Genomic DNA, 15,548 nt, shown 5'->3' with positions numbered 1-15,548 from the left:
TTACCGAACGTTGTGGCGCATAAGAGCAGAGTGCTTGTACGATTAACAAAATGCTCAGCTTGCATTTCATGGTTTGTACCGCCGCCACTGTTGATCATAGCCACGCGCTGGGGTTGGCAAACTACAGGACACGCGCTGAGTTTAAGACATTGTTATGGTTCGGCTATTGCCGTCATTGCAGCGATCGGACACGGTACCCGAATGCTTCTCGAGCTGTCCATTACAAATCAAGTGTTCACAGAATGCTCGGGCCCACTCTATGAACCGAATTCAAATGTCGTCACTGGTGGATACTGCGATCCCCCAATTACGTCATCAAGTTTGGCGAAGAAGAGGTTGAAAGAAAACGCTCGCTTTTGTCCTGGAAATTACAACGCAACAAAGAAGTTTCTTGACCAGTGTAGTTGCGTGCGAGTGTCCTTGAGCCCCACTAGTGCCAATAAGCTCGTGTAAAGTAGACACATACACACACACACACAAAAAAAAAAAAAAAAAGACATTCCAATTAAACGTCGTTGCAGCTTCGCTTTGAAGTTCAATCTTACCGGAGCCTTTTTTGGTTCGAATAAATTAGAGTATGCCAAAGACTTGCGGCTTAGTAACTTGTTGAACCGCAGTCCAACGTACTGCCAACATCATTTATTTTTATGAGAGACGTTTTCATGAACGTTCACTGCCGTTCCCAAACACACACGACTTAATTGGGACGCATGATTTTTTCATTATCTTTTTTGTGGACTCTTGGCTACGAAAAACTACCCGCCATTTAACCACATATTTTTTTTTTGCCCGTATTCGTACAGATGTTAGAAGTTGAAAACCCTTTTTTCCTGCTAAAACGGAAACGAATGGCAGAAAAAAATATATATAACGTTCAGTTGTTCCCATTTGTTCTGCAGCATTGAAGTGCGGAAACACATGACTACTTTCCGTCTGTTGAACCCAATAAACTTCTTAACGTAAACATCTAACTAAAATTAAAACTACGTTGATGTGCACTAGATATTAGTAACAGGCTAGTAAATGTATGCCTCTCTAACTGTTACCACGTTTTACAAGCTGTTTCTCAAAGACGTCAAAGGTGGTAAATACTCCACTTTAGCAAAAGCGAAGGCTGGAGAAAAGACTACCTCCTTTCGAGCGTTCGCTCTGCTATGGGGCGTTTCCACATCAGATGGTGCAATGATGGCCCTGGTCATATTTCTTTTTTTTTATAATTATGTAAAAAAAAAATATACGTGAAATCCATGTTCTTAGGAGAAGCATTCAGCTGTATGAGAACGCCGTAGCTCATTTTCTTCCGGAGATATTCACTTTCGAAGCTCGAGGCGATGAGATTGCTAAGGTTTCGCTCTGGTACTTTATTGTACAGCCTTCAATTGCAAGCCGAAGCGTGCAGGTAGTAATACTTTTTTCTACTTATTTTATGAAACGTTTACAACACGCAGAAGAATATCAATCACCATCAAAGATTTCTGTGAAAACACATTTACGAAACACGTCAAATAAATCACGGTGTAGAGGAACATTCACAAATTATTACGTAACGAACCTTTTTACACTTCATTTGCCAACGCTTTACGATGGAGAATCGCCGCTGTACAGCCTTTGTCCGTTCTAGAAAATGTCTTTGGAACCGACGTCTTGCGGCAAAGCCCCTGCAACGAAGACAAGCTAGCTCCATTTGAGTGAAGGTTTGTTGTGGTGTTTCTATTGGGGAGGTCATATGATGCTCAATATTTTGCCGTCACAAGTTAGTTCAAGTCACTGTAAATGGTTAAAGAAAAGTTAGAAAAAAAACTGAGCTTTTTTTTTTAATTATTAACGCGCATTTTTTTTTTTACATTTAAAGAAATAAGTTGCGTTTCTGCATTAATAGCGGAACAACAGAGTGGGCTAGTCATATTGTGCTTATATATTTGTAAACTGCATTTAACGATGATCATTTTGATATATCTTGCGTCGTTTTATATTAAGTAGTTCGTTGATAAATAATGCGTGAAAATGTCTCTAAAACGTGATTATTTGACGTGTTTCGAAAACTTTTCCTTTTGCATAGAAATTTTAAATTTTTAATACTATGCGTACATGTTGTAAGCCTTTAATAAAATAAGTATAACAAATTATTACTACGTGCATGTTTCGGTGTGAAATTTACGTCTGTGCGAAGTACCTTAGCAAACCTTGGCGATCTCCACGCCTCGGTCTTCAAAAATCTATAGCTCCGAAAGAAAATTAGCTACAGCCTTCAAATATAAAACGCCTTCTGTTTCCTGTCCTTTTCAGTCACGTGGGTTCTGTATCTGGTATGCGGTACGAACAAACATTAAAACGTTTCAACCTGGAATTCGCGAGAAAATATAGGTGAGGCAAAACAAGAATGTATGATAATCACGCATTTTTCGTGAACACCTTCTAACCACGTGGCGAGATCAAAACGATGTTTTACCGCATACCAGAAGTGACGACATATAAGATGGCTGCCTTCTTGTGGAAAAGGTGTATAGCTGAATGCTCTTCCCAAGAACATAGGTTTCACATATATTTTTAAATAAAAAAAAAAAAATACATATTACGTTGAAACATCGTATGGTGTAAGGTCTCAAACACGCGGCCCGCGACTCTCTGGGACGTGGCCCGCAATTGTGCCCCGTGGCTGCGAGCTTCCGTCCTCATGCCTCGACCGCTGCATGCGTTATAAATAATGGCCTCTTGTTGTGCATTCATTCCCACTGGAAGCGCAACTTTACTCTTATGACGTTTTAACCTATTTCGCACTAACCCGTTTTCTTTCGGATCGAGGATCCTGTCGTCTTACTTACCGTTAAGACACAGGTATTTTCTTGCAATTCTGCTATAAAAATCGTCAGGAAAGAAAGAACTACCATACGAAAAGAATTTCGTTCGTGACACGTTGAATTCGGATACATCCCGAGTTTATTCAGGGACATAGTAAATAACGATTGTGTGCTTGGTCTCTAGTTGTATGGAAAAAATTCCAGCCCGTTGGCTAAATGGTAGTAATTTAAATCCTATAGTCCCGCTGGGTATAAACTCGAAGCAGTTGTATGCAATAATGAAAGCTAAAGACGGCACTGGCAAAGCGGTTATTTTACAAAAATCGAATAGCACGAAATCTCTTTTTTAGGAAATATCTGGGCGTCCCTAAAGGCCCGTTCACACCCTTGCAACCGAGTACGACCGAGAGAGACGAGATCTGTTAAAACTTCTTAAAATTTCTTAGGACGAGGGAACAGACTGGCATTGCTGCGCCCTCTATGCGGTGACCCTGCAGCCGCATTTCACAAGAGCGAAGGTTTTGTGGGATTTCCGGGGTCAAACGTGCGTAATACCTATAAGAAAGGCTCGCTTTTAGCGTTGACAAAAGTTTTCCGAGCCAAGAAAGAAAGGATAATGCGCGAGAGAAATAGAAAATATGCTGGACCGCCAAGTTTACGCTGCTACCCAATAGATGGCGCCAGTGTGTCCTCTCGTTGTAAGAGGTTTTAAGGAACCCAGTTTTAAGAGGTCGCAAGAGTGTGAACGGGCCTTTAAAGACTCGGCTGCTTTGCAACGTGGAACACCATGGCCTGTTACAGGTCAAGAATACAGTGATGTGATTGCTGCGCCAATTGTGCCAAACTGCGCCAAGGGGCTAACCCTGCTACATCCTGCTACATTTTGCCAAATTATGGGTGATCTGCGCCAAGCCTGCGCCAAAAGACCAATTTTGGTCGTCTTTTAAAACCGGAACTAAACTGAGTACCGTAATTGAGCATGTGTGAGCTAGGTAGCGCAAGCGGCCGTTCAACAAAAAGTACCCTCTATCATTCGTCCATCCGGGCTGCATAGTTTTTCCTGCCACCTCTCGTTTCACGCTCTCGTCATTAATGTGTCTCGTCTCGCGCTTTAAAAAAAAAAAAAAAAAAAAAAAAGAAAATTCAAAGATTGACGCGGGCATGAGTTGACGCTTCAGTGCCTCAGTCATTGTACAAAGCGCTCCAAGTACTTTTTGACCCTGACTCGCGAGGTCTTGTTTTGACCTGACTCGCTCAGGTTCTTTTTTTCTGTGTGTTTAGCTTGTGCCTCGCCTGCCGGCCTGGCAAGCACGTGCCGCTGGACAGTTTTTTGTCGTATGCTGAACAATTATACTTTGCATACAATTTTGGGGACCAGTTGGCGACGGAGCGGAGTGGCATGGTGTCTGTTTCGATCGAACAGCCATCTCCGCTCGCGCGACGAAGCACGTGCAAATGCAAGCCTGCCGAAGTTGCCCTCATGTGCATGCGAACATGACTGCACGACAGAAGCACTAGCCGAGACGCTTGCAACCCATTGTTTTACGTTCGCTTACTTTTGACGAAAATCTGGCACGTCGGGGACCAGTAAAATGGTGGCAAGCGGTTTTTCGGAATTGCTCGGCAACGCCCACAGCACTGTTCAGTTGTGGGATGTCTCAATGTCTCTTTGGAGACATTGAAAGTGGGAATTCATTACTAGCCAAAGGCAAAGTGAGGCTTGCAGCAGCGTTGTAGAAAGTTTCGAAAGGTAAAAAGAAAAGCACCCACTAGTCTTAATGCACCTTTGTCTTGTGTACAATTTCGCATTGTACTGCAGTAGTTACGTGTATCATCAGTTGGAGACAGCTTCCATTTATTATATCATATAACTATGGTAGTCAACCTAATGCTGTGATATTTACTAATAAGCTGGTCATTTTCAAATACATTTTAATATGTCCTGTTTGTTTCTTTTTTATCTATAACGGTACATATATGTATAATTTAACGAAAGCATTGCAAAATGTGTCATGTCATTGTCATTTCAGTTACATGTTGAAAGACTCCCAGGTGGTCTAACTTGACCATAATTTGTTTATTGCGGCGAGCGAAGTGTCCTTCGTTCGTCCAGCACTTAAAACGAATATGTTTATTTTTCTAAGAATATCTGCTCCAAAAGCCACTTTTGCTTCTCCGGAACACTGTTTTGGCTGCTCCAAAGGCCAATTTTTCTGCTCCAAAACACCCTTTTGGCTGCTCCAAAAGGTGCTCCAAAACGGCTTAGGCTAATCACATCACTGAGAATAGCAGGACAAGCTCCTCCCATAAAGCCCTCCACTCTTTTCACTTTAACAAAGCGAATGCTGGAGAAAAGACGAGTCCGTCAATCCGTCCCCGACGAACCGACGGACTCGCTCTAGTCGCTCTAGTGGGACTAGGGCATGAATAAGCAGTTTTGACAGCCTTTATTGCTAGGTCGGGATATCCAAACTGCGGCTCGCGAGCCGCATGCGGTTTTTTTTTGTTGGTCCAAGTGCAACTCGGGGCTCCCTAGTAAGCGCACCCCTCTTTCCCCTCCTGTGCCCCCCCCCCCCCCCCCCCAAAAAAAAAAAAAAAAAAAATCTGTTTGTGCATTTTTTTAGTACATACGTACATACACCTGGGCTGCTTTTCGACACATAGGTGTGTCCAGTGACCCTGTTTCCTTTATTGTAACTTCGAACCGTATACGCAAAACGGACGTCTGGAGCTGTGGCTGGCTAGGGAACCATTCATTCATTTTTGCTCAGCGGTTGAAGAAACGTTCTGCTGTCTAGGGTTGTTAGTTGTAGTCGACAATTATACTTGTCCCCTTTGGAAAGGAATCTTTCCCCCATTTCGTTCCTTGTTAAAGGTAATCCCCCCCTTTTTTTTTTCTTCCTGCGGCGCTTTGAATCTTTGTAGTTTCGTATGCGGCTCCCACCCCATGTCACTTTGGCCACCCCTGGGCTAGGCCCCATGGACAAACCAAAAGCACCCCTGGGTGTGAGAAAACTCCCGGTGTAAAAACCGCTCGTAGAAAAGAAAAAAACAAACAAACAGTGGTATCGATTTTTAAATTTAAAGTTCTATAACGCATGATACGCATAATTTGAGGAGCGATCGTTTAATACCCCTGTCAGACGGGAAAGTAAATGTCATTTTTATCGAATTCCATTCACCGCTCGGCGAATCAAGTCGTGATTCTGGCTCTGCACGTGGCGCATTAAACACGCGGATTGGCCGAGCTGTAGTCTCATTTTGTTTAAATCTCATTTAACGTGCCCGTCTGACAGGGGTATTAAAATGACATCTAAAGGAGTCGTTTCGGGGAGTGAAGACGAACCATATCTGTATCAATTTACCCGCTAAATTCAGCAGGGAAACTAAACTGGCGTATATAAGTCACGTGAATCTCACAGATAAACTTAACGTGGAGACTAAATCGGGGTATAGTTCACGTGACTTCTATTTCCTCTTTAATAAGTTTAAAATGTCCAGACGGACAAAACTTTGGGATATCATCGGGGGGTCGCCGTTAAAGAGCATTTCAAGCTTTAAAGTTTAAAGTGACGACTTCCTTTTCTCCCGCAGCTGGGCTACGCCAAGTCGGGCCAGGTGACAGCGGGCATCCACTTCCGCGTCTACAGCCGAGCCTTCATCATCGGCGACGGAACCTCGAGGGTGGTCATCGTCAACATCGATTCCGGCATGGTCTCCGACATCGTCAAGACGCAGGTATGCTTGAGAGCACATCCAGTCGATAGCATTTTAAAAGAGGAGGCCTCCACGTGACGTCGTTGTTAGCGGCGCCGTCACAAAGCGGCAGGCCCGTTCGTCTTGGCGTTGTCGCCTGCTAGCGTCGCGCTTGTTAGAGGGCGCTGCTAGAATACCAAATCAGCATTTTTGGCGACGCCAACAACCGTGCGCAGTACTGCTCGTTTACGTTGTCTTCTGTTCAGTCAATAACTCTCAAAAGTGACGCAAAAAAAAAAAAAGGTTTCGTAAATTTGTATTTTTTACGTCTGCTAGTGATGTTTGTTGTCTGTGTCTCTGGTGGGACGACGCCATTGAAGTCCCCAGGTGCGCAGGGACGAATGCCATTATAACGGAACTTCGCCCTTAACCGTATAAAAAAGGCACCCTGTGGCGAATGTGTAGAGCTTCTTTGGAAGCTAAGAAGAGGACAAAAATGGACAGCGACCTTTACCTTCAAACTCATCTAATGCACGAGTGTCGCGTGGCGTGTATTTTCCCTCTAAATTTAGCGGGTAACTTAGATGGTGTATTGGTCACGTGACGTCGATTTCCCGCTAAATTTAGCGGGGAAACTGAATTGATGTTTTGGCCACAAAAAGGTGAATTTTCCTGCTAAATTTTAGCGGGGAAACTGAGTTGACATAGGTCACGTGCCGTCAAATTCCTCGAGATGTACAGGTCACGTGACGTAACGTGACGCTACTTTCTCCGCTAGATTTAGGGGAAAATGCACGGACGGACGGATGGACGGACAAAATTTTGGGATTCGAGTTAGCGTTACAAAGCATCTCATGCTGTAAAATAAAATTTGGAACATCCTATCACAGACCACATTGGAAGCAATCGAATGGTGCAAGGCCATCTATAAGTTGTGGATAGCGCTGCACGTTTCGTGCGGCAGTGAACAGTTCAAAACACGGATGTTCTTACGTTCTTGTTGCCGCCAAAAAATGTGGTAATCAGTCGCTAGGTGGAAGGCTGCGCGCGTATACGCAGGGCTTTTAAGGTTCATTCTTTTATAGCGACGCCCCGTTAAAGCTGTCATTTTGCGAACACCATAAATGTCCGACTGTCCCGACTTTAAGGCGACAGGCCTTGCATAAATATCCCCCCCCCCCCCCCCCCCCCCCCCCTGCGCGCGTATACGCAGGGCTTTTCTATTGAAAGGTTCGTTCTTTTATAGCGACGCCCCGTTAAAGTTTTCATTTTGCGAACACCATAAGTGTCCGACGGTCCCGACTTTCCTTTTTCTGTTCTCGTTAGAGTAAGGCGACAGGTCTTGCAGAAATATCTCCCCTCCCCCCCCCCCCCCCCCCCCCCCGTCCATATTAATTTTGTTTGCCTGGCATTAACCAATACCTGCGTGGTGTGTCTGTAGGTGGTGGCGCAGCTGCAGAAGCAGTTCGGCCAGGACCTGTACCGCGAGGACAACGTGTTGCTGACGGCGACGCACACGCACTCGTCGGCGGGAGGCTTCATGCAGTACCTGCTGTACAACCTGCTCACGCAGGGCTTCATCAAGCAGGCGGAAGACCTCCAAGTCACCGGCATCGTCAGGGTACACGCCGTCCCCGCCCATCAAAATTTATCAAAACAAAACCGACTTATGTTTTGCGAGGAAAAAAAAAAAAAGTATTGGCGGAAAAAAAAAGTTTAGAAGCACGTTTTCATTCCGAAGCGCTTTCTGCGCATTGCGCAAAGTTGGCATTTCAGGCACGTCCCCCAAGACAACTGTTGCGTCTACGGGTCTAAAAATATTAACGTGATAGCGTTAAGGAGCTCTGTCGCAGAAAAGCCGGCCTCGGTGGCGTGGCAGAACTAGAAGAACCGGCTGCGACGCGAATTCGGATTGTTCGATAGGCTCATGACGTCACAGCCACATGACCTCGCGCGGGAATTTCAAACAACCCACAACGCTCACGTGAAACTTGACGTCGCGCGTGGAATGAAAGTGATTAAAAAACATGACATGTAATGCGAATTAAAGGTCGCCGCATGTCTCAAATGATTTCACTTTATAAAGTACCAATTCATTTGCCTTAAAGGAAACTTTGACTATTTTAGGCGGGATTGGAACCCACGACCTTTCGGTTGCGAGCGCGATACGCTACAGATAGGCCACACAAGGCACGCTTGCACGGCGAATGAGAAGGCGATGCGAACGGTGACCAATAACGCTGCCTCGTTCCGCTCTTTAAGGGGCGGTGCAACGATATTCAATTGGAATGTTTTTTCATTTTGTTGCGGTGTAATTTCAAGGACAAAAGCGAGCGTTTTCAATCTCTCCTTCGCAAAACTTGATAACGTAGCTGGGCAGTCGCAGTACCACTCAGTGACGATATTTGAAGGCGGCTCATAGATTCGAATCGAGCATTGCGTGGGCACTCGATTTGGGCTCGTGGTAATCGGTAGCTTGAGAAGTATTCGGGTAGTGGCCCATGTCTAATCGCCGCAATGACAACAATAGGCGAACCATAACAATGTCTTGAGCTCAGATCGTGTCCTGTGCCTTGCCAAACCTACTTTAGCCAACCCCGGCGCGTGGCTATGATCAACATTGGCGGCATATAATCGGCTCCAGATCACGTGGCCGCTTGTACTGGCTGCGAGTTGAGGGGGTAAACGCTGTTCGTTTTTCTTTAATTTTTTTCTGGAACTTCTATTGCGCGTGAGGTGAAAAACGAACGCGTGTTTCATAGGTCATTAACGTCAGGGATCCTTTCTATGAGGTATTTGCGCAAAGTACAAAAATCGTTGCATCGCCCCTTTAAAGGAGCGATGCAACAATTTTTGTACCTTGCGCAAATACCGCTTAAAACGGATCCCTAACGTTAATGACCTATGAAACACGCGTTCGTTCTTCACCCCACGCAATAGAAGTCCCAGAAAAAAATTTAAGAAGAACGAGCAGCGTTCACCCCCTCAACTCACAGCCAGAACAAGCGGCCACGTGATCTGGAGCCGATTATATGCCGCCAATGTTGATCATAGCCACGCGCTGGGGTTGGCAAAGCGCAGGACACGCGCTGAGTTCCAGACATTGTTATGGCTCCGCTGTTGTCGTCGTTGCAGCGATTGGACACGGGTCACTACCCGAATGCTTCTCGAGCTAGCAATTATCACGAGCCCAAGTCGAGTGCCCACGCAATGCTCGGGTCCAATCTATGAACCGCATTCAAATATCGTCACTTAAGTGTACCGCGATCCCCACGTTACGTCATCAAATTTTGCAAATAAGAGACTGAATGAAAATGATCGCTTTTGTCCTTGAAATTACACCGCAACAAAGGAGTTTCTTGGCCAGTGGCGTTCCGTGTGAGTATCCTTGAGTCCCACTAGTGCCAGTAAGCTCGTGTAGAGTGAAAAACATTCCAATTGAATATCGTTGAACCGGTCCTTTAAAGAAGAAGCTTAGGTGTCCTCCAAGTTTTTTTACTGACAAAATACGCACAGGAAGGTTTGATCCTAAGTATTTACTACGGAGGAATGACTTCGTTAGTTCGCGAAGAAAAATCGCAGACTCGGCACATTGCGCAATAATGCTTACCTTTTTTCCTCACACCTGTAAACGCTAAGACTTTACAACTGCTCGCGTGTTGCGCTGTATTTTGTTACTCTTTCAGCTAAGTATTGTTATCCTCATTAGTGGGACAAATAAAAAAAAACGCTCAAATGGGACCAGTTTATTAAATATTCTAAATTAATTAAAAATAGTCCACCTTCGATTTTTCTTAAAAGTCTTCCCATTTAAGCTTAATAATATGTACTAACAGAATCTGGAAGCACAGGTTGCATTATTTTTGTGTTTTTGGGGTTATAAAGCGAGAAATCTGGTCAAATAATGGGCTTGTTTGTTACCCATAGATGAGGCGGACGGTTGTCTTAAAGTCACAAATCTGCGTGCGTTTCTGTACTAGAGTCGCAGAAAATGCGCACACGGGAATAAGCAAGCGAGAGGCGCTATCATATACCGCATGCTTCGCGGGGACTGTTTTCAGTAGTCGGTGTGTAGCGTCTCTGTGCACGTCTCTGTGTTTCCTGCGGCTCACCGTTACGGTGGCTTGATTTCCGCGTGGAGGCGCCGGCAGCTTCAGTTGTTGTTGTTTTTTAATAAAAAAATATATAATTTAAGAAACTGAATATGGTTTATTAGTTCGAAATCTAGCTGCGGGCAAATTTTGCTTCCTTCTCTTCGCGTACTCAATTCTCACTTCAGGAACACCGTCCGCCTCTGTGTTGTCAATTTGTTTCTTTCTGACCACTCCCGAACATTTTTACGCTCCGTAAAAATGATGAACTCGTGAACTATGGGTCTGTACGGCACTGCGGTAGCTTCAGTCTGGGCAGATTTCTCGCTTTATAGCATTAACGACACAAAATAGTGCAACACGTATTTTCTGATGTTAGTGCATACCATTAAATTGGAATTGGAAGAGTACAAAAAAAAAATCGAAGATGGCCTTTTTTAATATTTATTTTCAAAAAAAAAAATCGTATTTTGTCAAATTTGCGGGATCCTCTTAAATTTGTCCCTCTTACACTCTAAAAAAAGCCAGTGCATCCACTTTCCCGCACAGCACTCGGAGAGCCAATCACCGCAACTTACGGAGATAGCTCAGCGAATGACGATGCCGAAACATATGTTTAGACCAAAAAACGCAGTCTGAGTTGTCACAACTCAGACTGCGTTTTTTTTTTATCTAAACATATGTTTCGGCATTGTCATTCGCTGAGCTGTCGCCGTAATTTGCGGTGATTGGCTCTCCGAGTGTTTTGCGGGAAAGTGAACGCAAGGGCTTTTGTTAGAGTGTACCAGAACAACGATATTTAGTGCAACGATTAATAAAATACAGGGCAACACACAGCGAAGTCTAAAAATCTTAACGTTTATAGTTGCGAATAAAAAACAAAGTAATCAGTTAAGCATTATTGCGCAATGTGCCGTGTTTGCGATTTTTCATTGCAGACTAACGACGGTGTTACTCCGTAGTATATACCGTACTTGGGATCAATACTTTCTACACGTATTTTGTGAAAAAAAAAAAAAAAAATATATATATATATTTTTAGACCCGTAGGCGAAACAGTTGCTTTTGGGGAGGTGCCCGAAACGCCAACATTGCGCAATCCGCAGAAGGCGCTTCGGACGCAGGGCGTGCGCTTCTAAATTGTTCAATAAAAATTAAAAAAAAAAGAAATATATATATATATATATATATATATATATATATATATATATATATATCAACAAACAAATTTTTTTTCGTCAAAATTACAAATGGTTATTGAACATGGTCGGCTGAACTCATCTGAAAACATCCTCTTTGGGTGGATTGAATAATCAATCAGCCGACAATGTCTAAAAAAAGTAGTGAGAAAAAAAAAACTACTATTTTTAGGCAGTGATTAAATCATGTAATTTTGACCTAAATAATATAAATCTGACTTTTTTTTTTACGCAAAATTTGTATTTATTTGGTTGTGGCGCCGCCGCCTACGGCGTCGCACTCGTCGAGGCACTGGAAGACGGGCTAACGGCGATTCCAGCGCGTCAGAAAGGGTCCATCCGCAGGTTTTTTCCTCAATTATCCAGCGGGATCACGTACGGTGCTTGCAAGTTGTTGAGATTTTGAAGCATCAAGGGGAAATGTAGGAAAAGTCGGCACCTTTTTTCCATTCAGTTTCATTTTGGCGCGTCCGCTTCTGCGACATCATTCCGGCAATTTGAGATTCCGAACCTGAGGTACCTTTACGGAGCTTCTCCAATGAAACGGTGTGCTCTCATCCTCTGAACTAAATTCCGACAAGCGTTAAAAGTCTGAATTCGGAAGAGCCCACTACCGCCAGAGAATTCCGATTTGCGAAGCGGCCATCTCTCCCGTGCCACGTGCGCGGAACGTCTAATTTCAAGACTATAAATAGCCTCGGCAAAGTTGTGCGAATGTAACGTTTCTAGTTCGCCGAAGACACGACAAATTGCAACAACACACGTGGTGCGCGCGATTTCGCTTAAAGCAGACACTTTCAAATGTGTAATCACTGCTGTACATACATGTGCTGTGAGGAAGTAGTGCCCGCCTGGGTGTCCAAACAGGACACTACAAAACCCGCGACTCCAGCAAATCGTGCCGCGCTCTGCCGCGATCCGCTTCCGGCCGTCGGAGGGAAATTACCCTCAAATCTCCCCCTCGCTTCCTCCACGGCGGCCTTGCTCTGCTCATCACGTGGGTCCGGAGAGCCACTCACACGCTCTGTTGGCTGTCGGTCAATCGCTCAAGGCCTCCGCTCACAATACGGAACCGCATCGGACGCCATCACGACGAAAGTGAATCTCGACAAAGAAAGCAGATCCGAGGCGGGCGAAACGCACCCTTCGACGCAGGAATATCCCAAATCCACCCGAAGCCGGACCTCCTTGGCCTTCGAGCCGAGGCGACGGCGGTACGCGAGGGCGTTGGCGATGTGAGACAGACGCAGGTGGCGTGTGACGTCAATGTGAAGAGGAGAGCAGTCGTGATCGTAAAAATTTTCACCGCTCCTGCAAACATTTTCACGACTCCGACAGCCCGTAAAAATAGAAGCGTCCGCTTCAATTTTCACCATTTGTCGGAGTCGCGGGTTTTGTAGTGTCCTGTTTGGACACCCCTGTGCACTTCTTCTACTCGTCCTTCGTCGGTTTTTTCCTGCGCTGTTCCCACCTATTAAGACCCTTAATGGACATCGCGATCTTGCGCGGCTCGCTTCCCCGCTGCGCAGCCATGGGCTTTTGGGGGGAAAGTACTCTTCCAGGGCGGGCCGTATACTTTTGGGGGAAAATAGTAAAGTACTTCTTCCAGAGCGCTCGAGCCGATTGCTTTGGAGGAAAGTACTCCATAATCGAGCACGCGCATACGATGAGTATTTGAAGAAAAAAAAGGAAAGAGAAACTGGTGAATGGCTAAGGCTTATGTGGCAGCTCTACCTCGATGTAAAATATTCAATACATGATCGTGGCTAATACTCGAGATTTCGTGGTAATTTTCTCTTGTACCGTCCAGTCGCTCGCATCGCTGGTCGTGATTTTGTTCCGAGTTCGAGGTCTAAGTAGAAATGTAGAAATATTTGTGTGTATACAGACCATACGGAGCTAGGATTTCTAAATACCCTCGACACGCTATAGCTGAGCTGCACTATAGAAGTAATTTTTGTTCCTCTCGTAGTTACCTCCTCTGTAGAAAACTTCAAGCCGCGCGAAGGCGATGTCTCTCAGCATACGGACAGTCCAACGCACCAATCTTAACGTGGTGCTCACAAAATGAGAGCGAACAAACGCGTTGTTTACAAGCACCTGTATATACAAGATAATCGATGGTAGACGCTTAAAAAGGATTGCAGGGCCCCTTTAAGGCTGTCACTTAAAGTATCATAGGGAGCTGTAGTGTAGCTCGTTTTCACGTTCCGCTCCGAGCCTGCCTAATCGCGCGTGCGCCGCGGACAACGCTCAAGCTTAGAGCGGCCGTGCCTGCGCTGTGGCGATTGTGCACCTCCGGAGTGCGGAGCGGGCGTACGAAAGCGGTCTATGCTAAAACTCGCTACTTCCCTCTTCGAACGTGCACGTTTACGGATCTTCACGACCAACTAGCGCGCAGCTGGAGGGCTCCATTTCTAATAACCTAAAAAAAAAAAAAAAAGAACATTTGCGAGCTTGACATTTTTTACGGGCACGAAATAAAAGCGGGCTGACAATTGCCTCCATTTTTTTTTTTTTTTCTTTTGGGGGTGGAAGGAGATAAAAGTACAAGGTGTTAGGCGACAAAATAAAAACGGCGACCCTTCTCACAACAACAACAAAAAGAAAGTACGTATCGTTTAACGTTTAGTTTGAGGATCTGCGACCGGGAGCCGCCAGTGTGAGCATTTTCGATGACGACCGCGAACTTTCGGCTCTAACTTTGTGTTTGACGAGTTTAGGGCCCCAGATGTCCAAGTTTCATGAGTTACCCTGATCTCATTCAGAAGTTACGAGTGAGTTTTGGGGAAAGAGAAATTTTAATAAGGAGATGGAACGAGGCTCGAGAATACGTGGCGCTAAATGACGATTTCGAAAAAAAAAAAAAAAAATCTGAAATTGGTTTATGATTTTTTAATCAGATAACGGTAAGTTCTGAGGCTTTGGCATTGGGTTCCGTCCGCTAGCGCTACATTTGGGTGCAAACCCAGCGTTGGGTCAAGCGTAGTTTATTTTCACTGTGAGAAAAACCCGGAGTTATATTTTCTCCAAAAGAAAAAGATAGAGAAAAAACCTGAACAACACCAACAAAGAATAAACTTAACAGTCCCGCAATAAGGAAAATGCCTTCATCGTGCCATGTGTCAAGAAAAATCAGTACAAGAACACGTTACACATGATTGACATCATAGATACAAGATGGAGATTCTTCTGTATCTTTATTTTCTGGGTAGCGCATTCCATTCTTCGATGACTCTAGGCTAAGAACGGAATTTAAAAACAGTTCTAATGTTCATTTGTGAAAAGAGCACACTGACGGCGGTGAGTGCTCTGCGACGTTCTACCGGACGGTAGTCTCTACTACCAGCAGGAAAGTGGTTTCACGGCTGGCGGAACATGTCAGGCCTATATAGTCGCCATTTAAAGCGGGTCTTCGAAGGGCTTCGGCTTTATATGTCCACAGCGCCCAAAGCAAACATCGGATATATATATATATATATATAAAGTCGAACTGCCAATAATTGTCAAGTTTGATTGAAGAATAGATGCCGATGCAAAAGCTTCTGATGGTATCGGTCACGGGGAGTGTCGTTCCGCACTTTATTAAAAACAACCTTTGGATGAAACCGAAAATGCCAACGAACAGCGGACTGTGTAGTAAGAAGATGCCCATGGCGATCAAAAAAAATATATATATATATATATATATATATTTTTTTTTTTTTTTTTGTTACGAAGGTAAACACGACATTGAGCAAACGATGTCCCTGTTTTCTATAGGT

At 44.6% G+C, this 15,548-nt stretch overlaps 1 protein-coding gene across 1 annotated transcript in view; it reads left to right on the top strand.

The window, feature by feature from the left end:
* The window catches only part of LOC120836735 (neutral ceramidase), an 80,683-nt gene that overhangs the window by 44,159 nt on the left and 20,976 nt on the right, over nucleotides 1–15,548 (top strand). Inside the window, exons 2-3 of the mRNA XM_040205767.3 lie at nucleotides 6,393–6,536; nucleotides 7,936–8,115. Coding sequence (XP_040061701.1) covers nucleotides 6,393–6,536; nucleotides 7,936–8,115 — 324 coding nt within the window. The remainder of the gene's footprint in view (nucleotides 1–6,392; nucleotides 6,537–7,935; nucleotides 8,116–15,548) is intronic.

The sequence above is a fragment of the Ixodes scapularis genome, unplaced genomic scaffold, assembly GCF_016920785.2.
Source record: "Ixodes scapularis isolate PalLabHiFi unplaced genomic scaffold, ASM1692078v2 PGA_scaffold3__209_contigs__length_174095766, whole genome shotgun sequence".
Taxonomy (NCBI): Eukaryota; Metazoa; Arthropoda; class Arachnida; order Ixodida; family Ixodidae; genus Ixodes; species Ixodes scapularis.
This window is presented reverse-complemented; position numbering and strand designations above follow the sequence as displayed.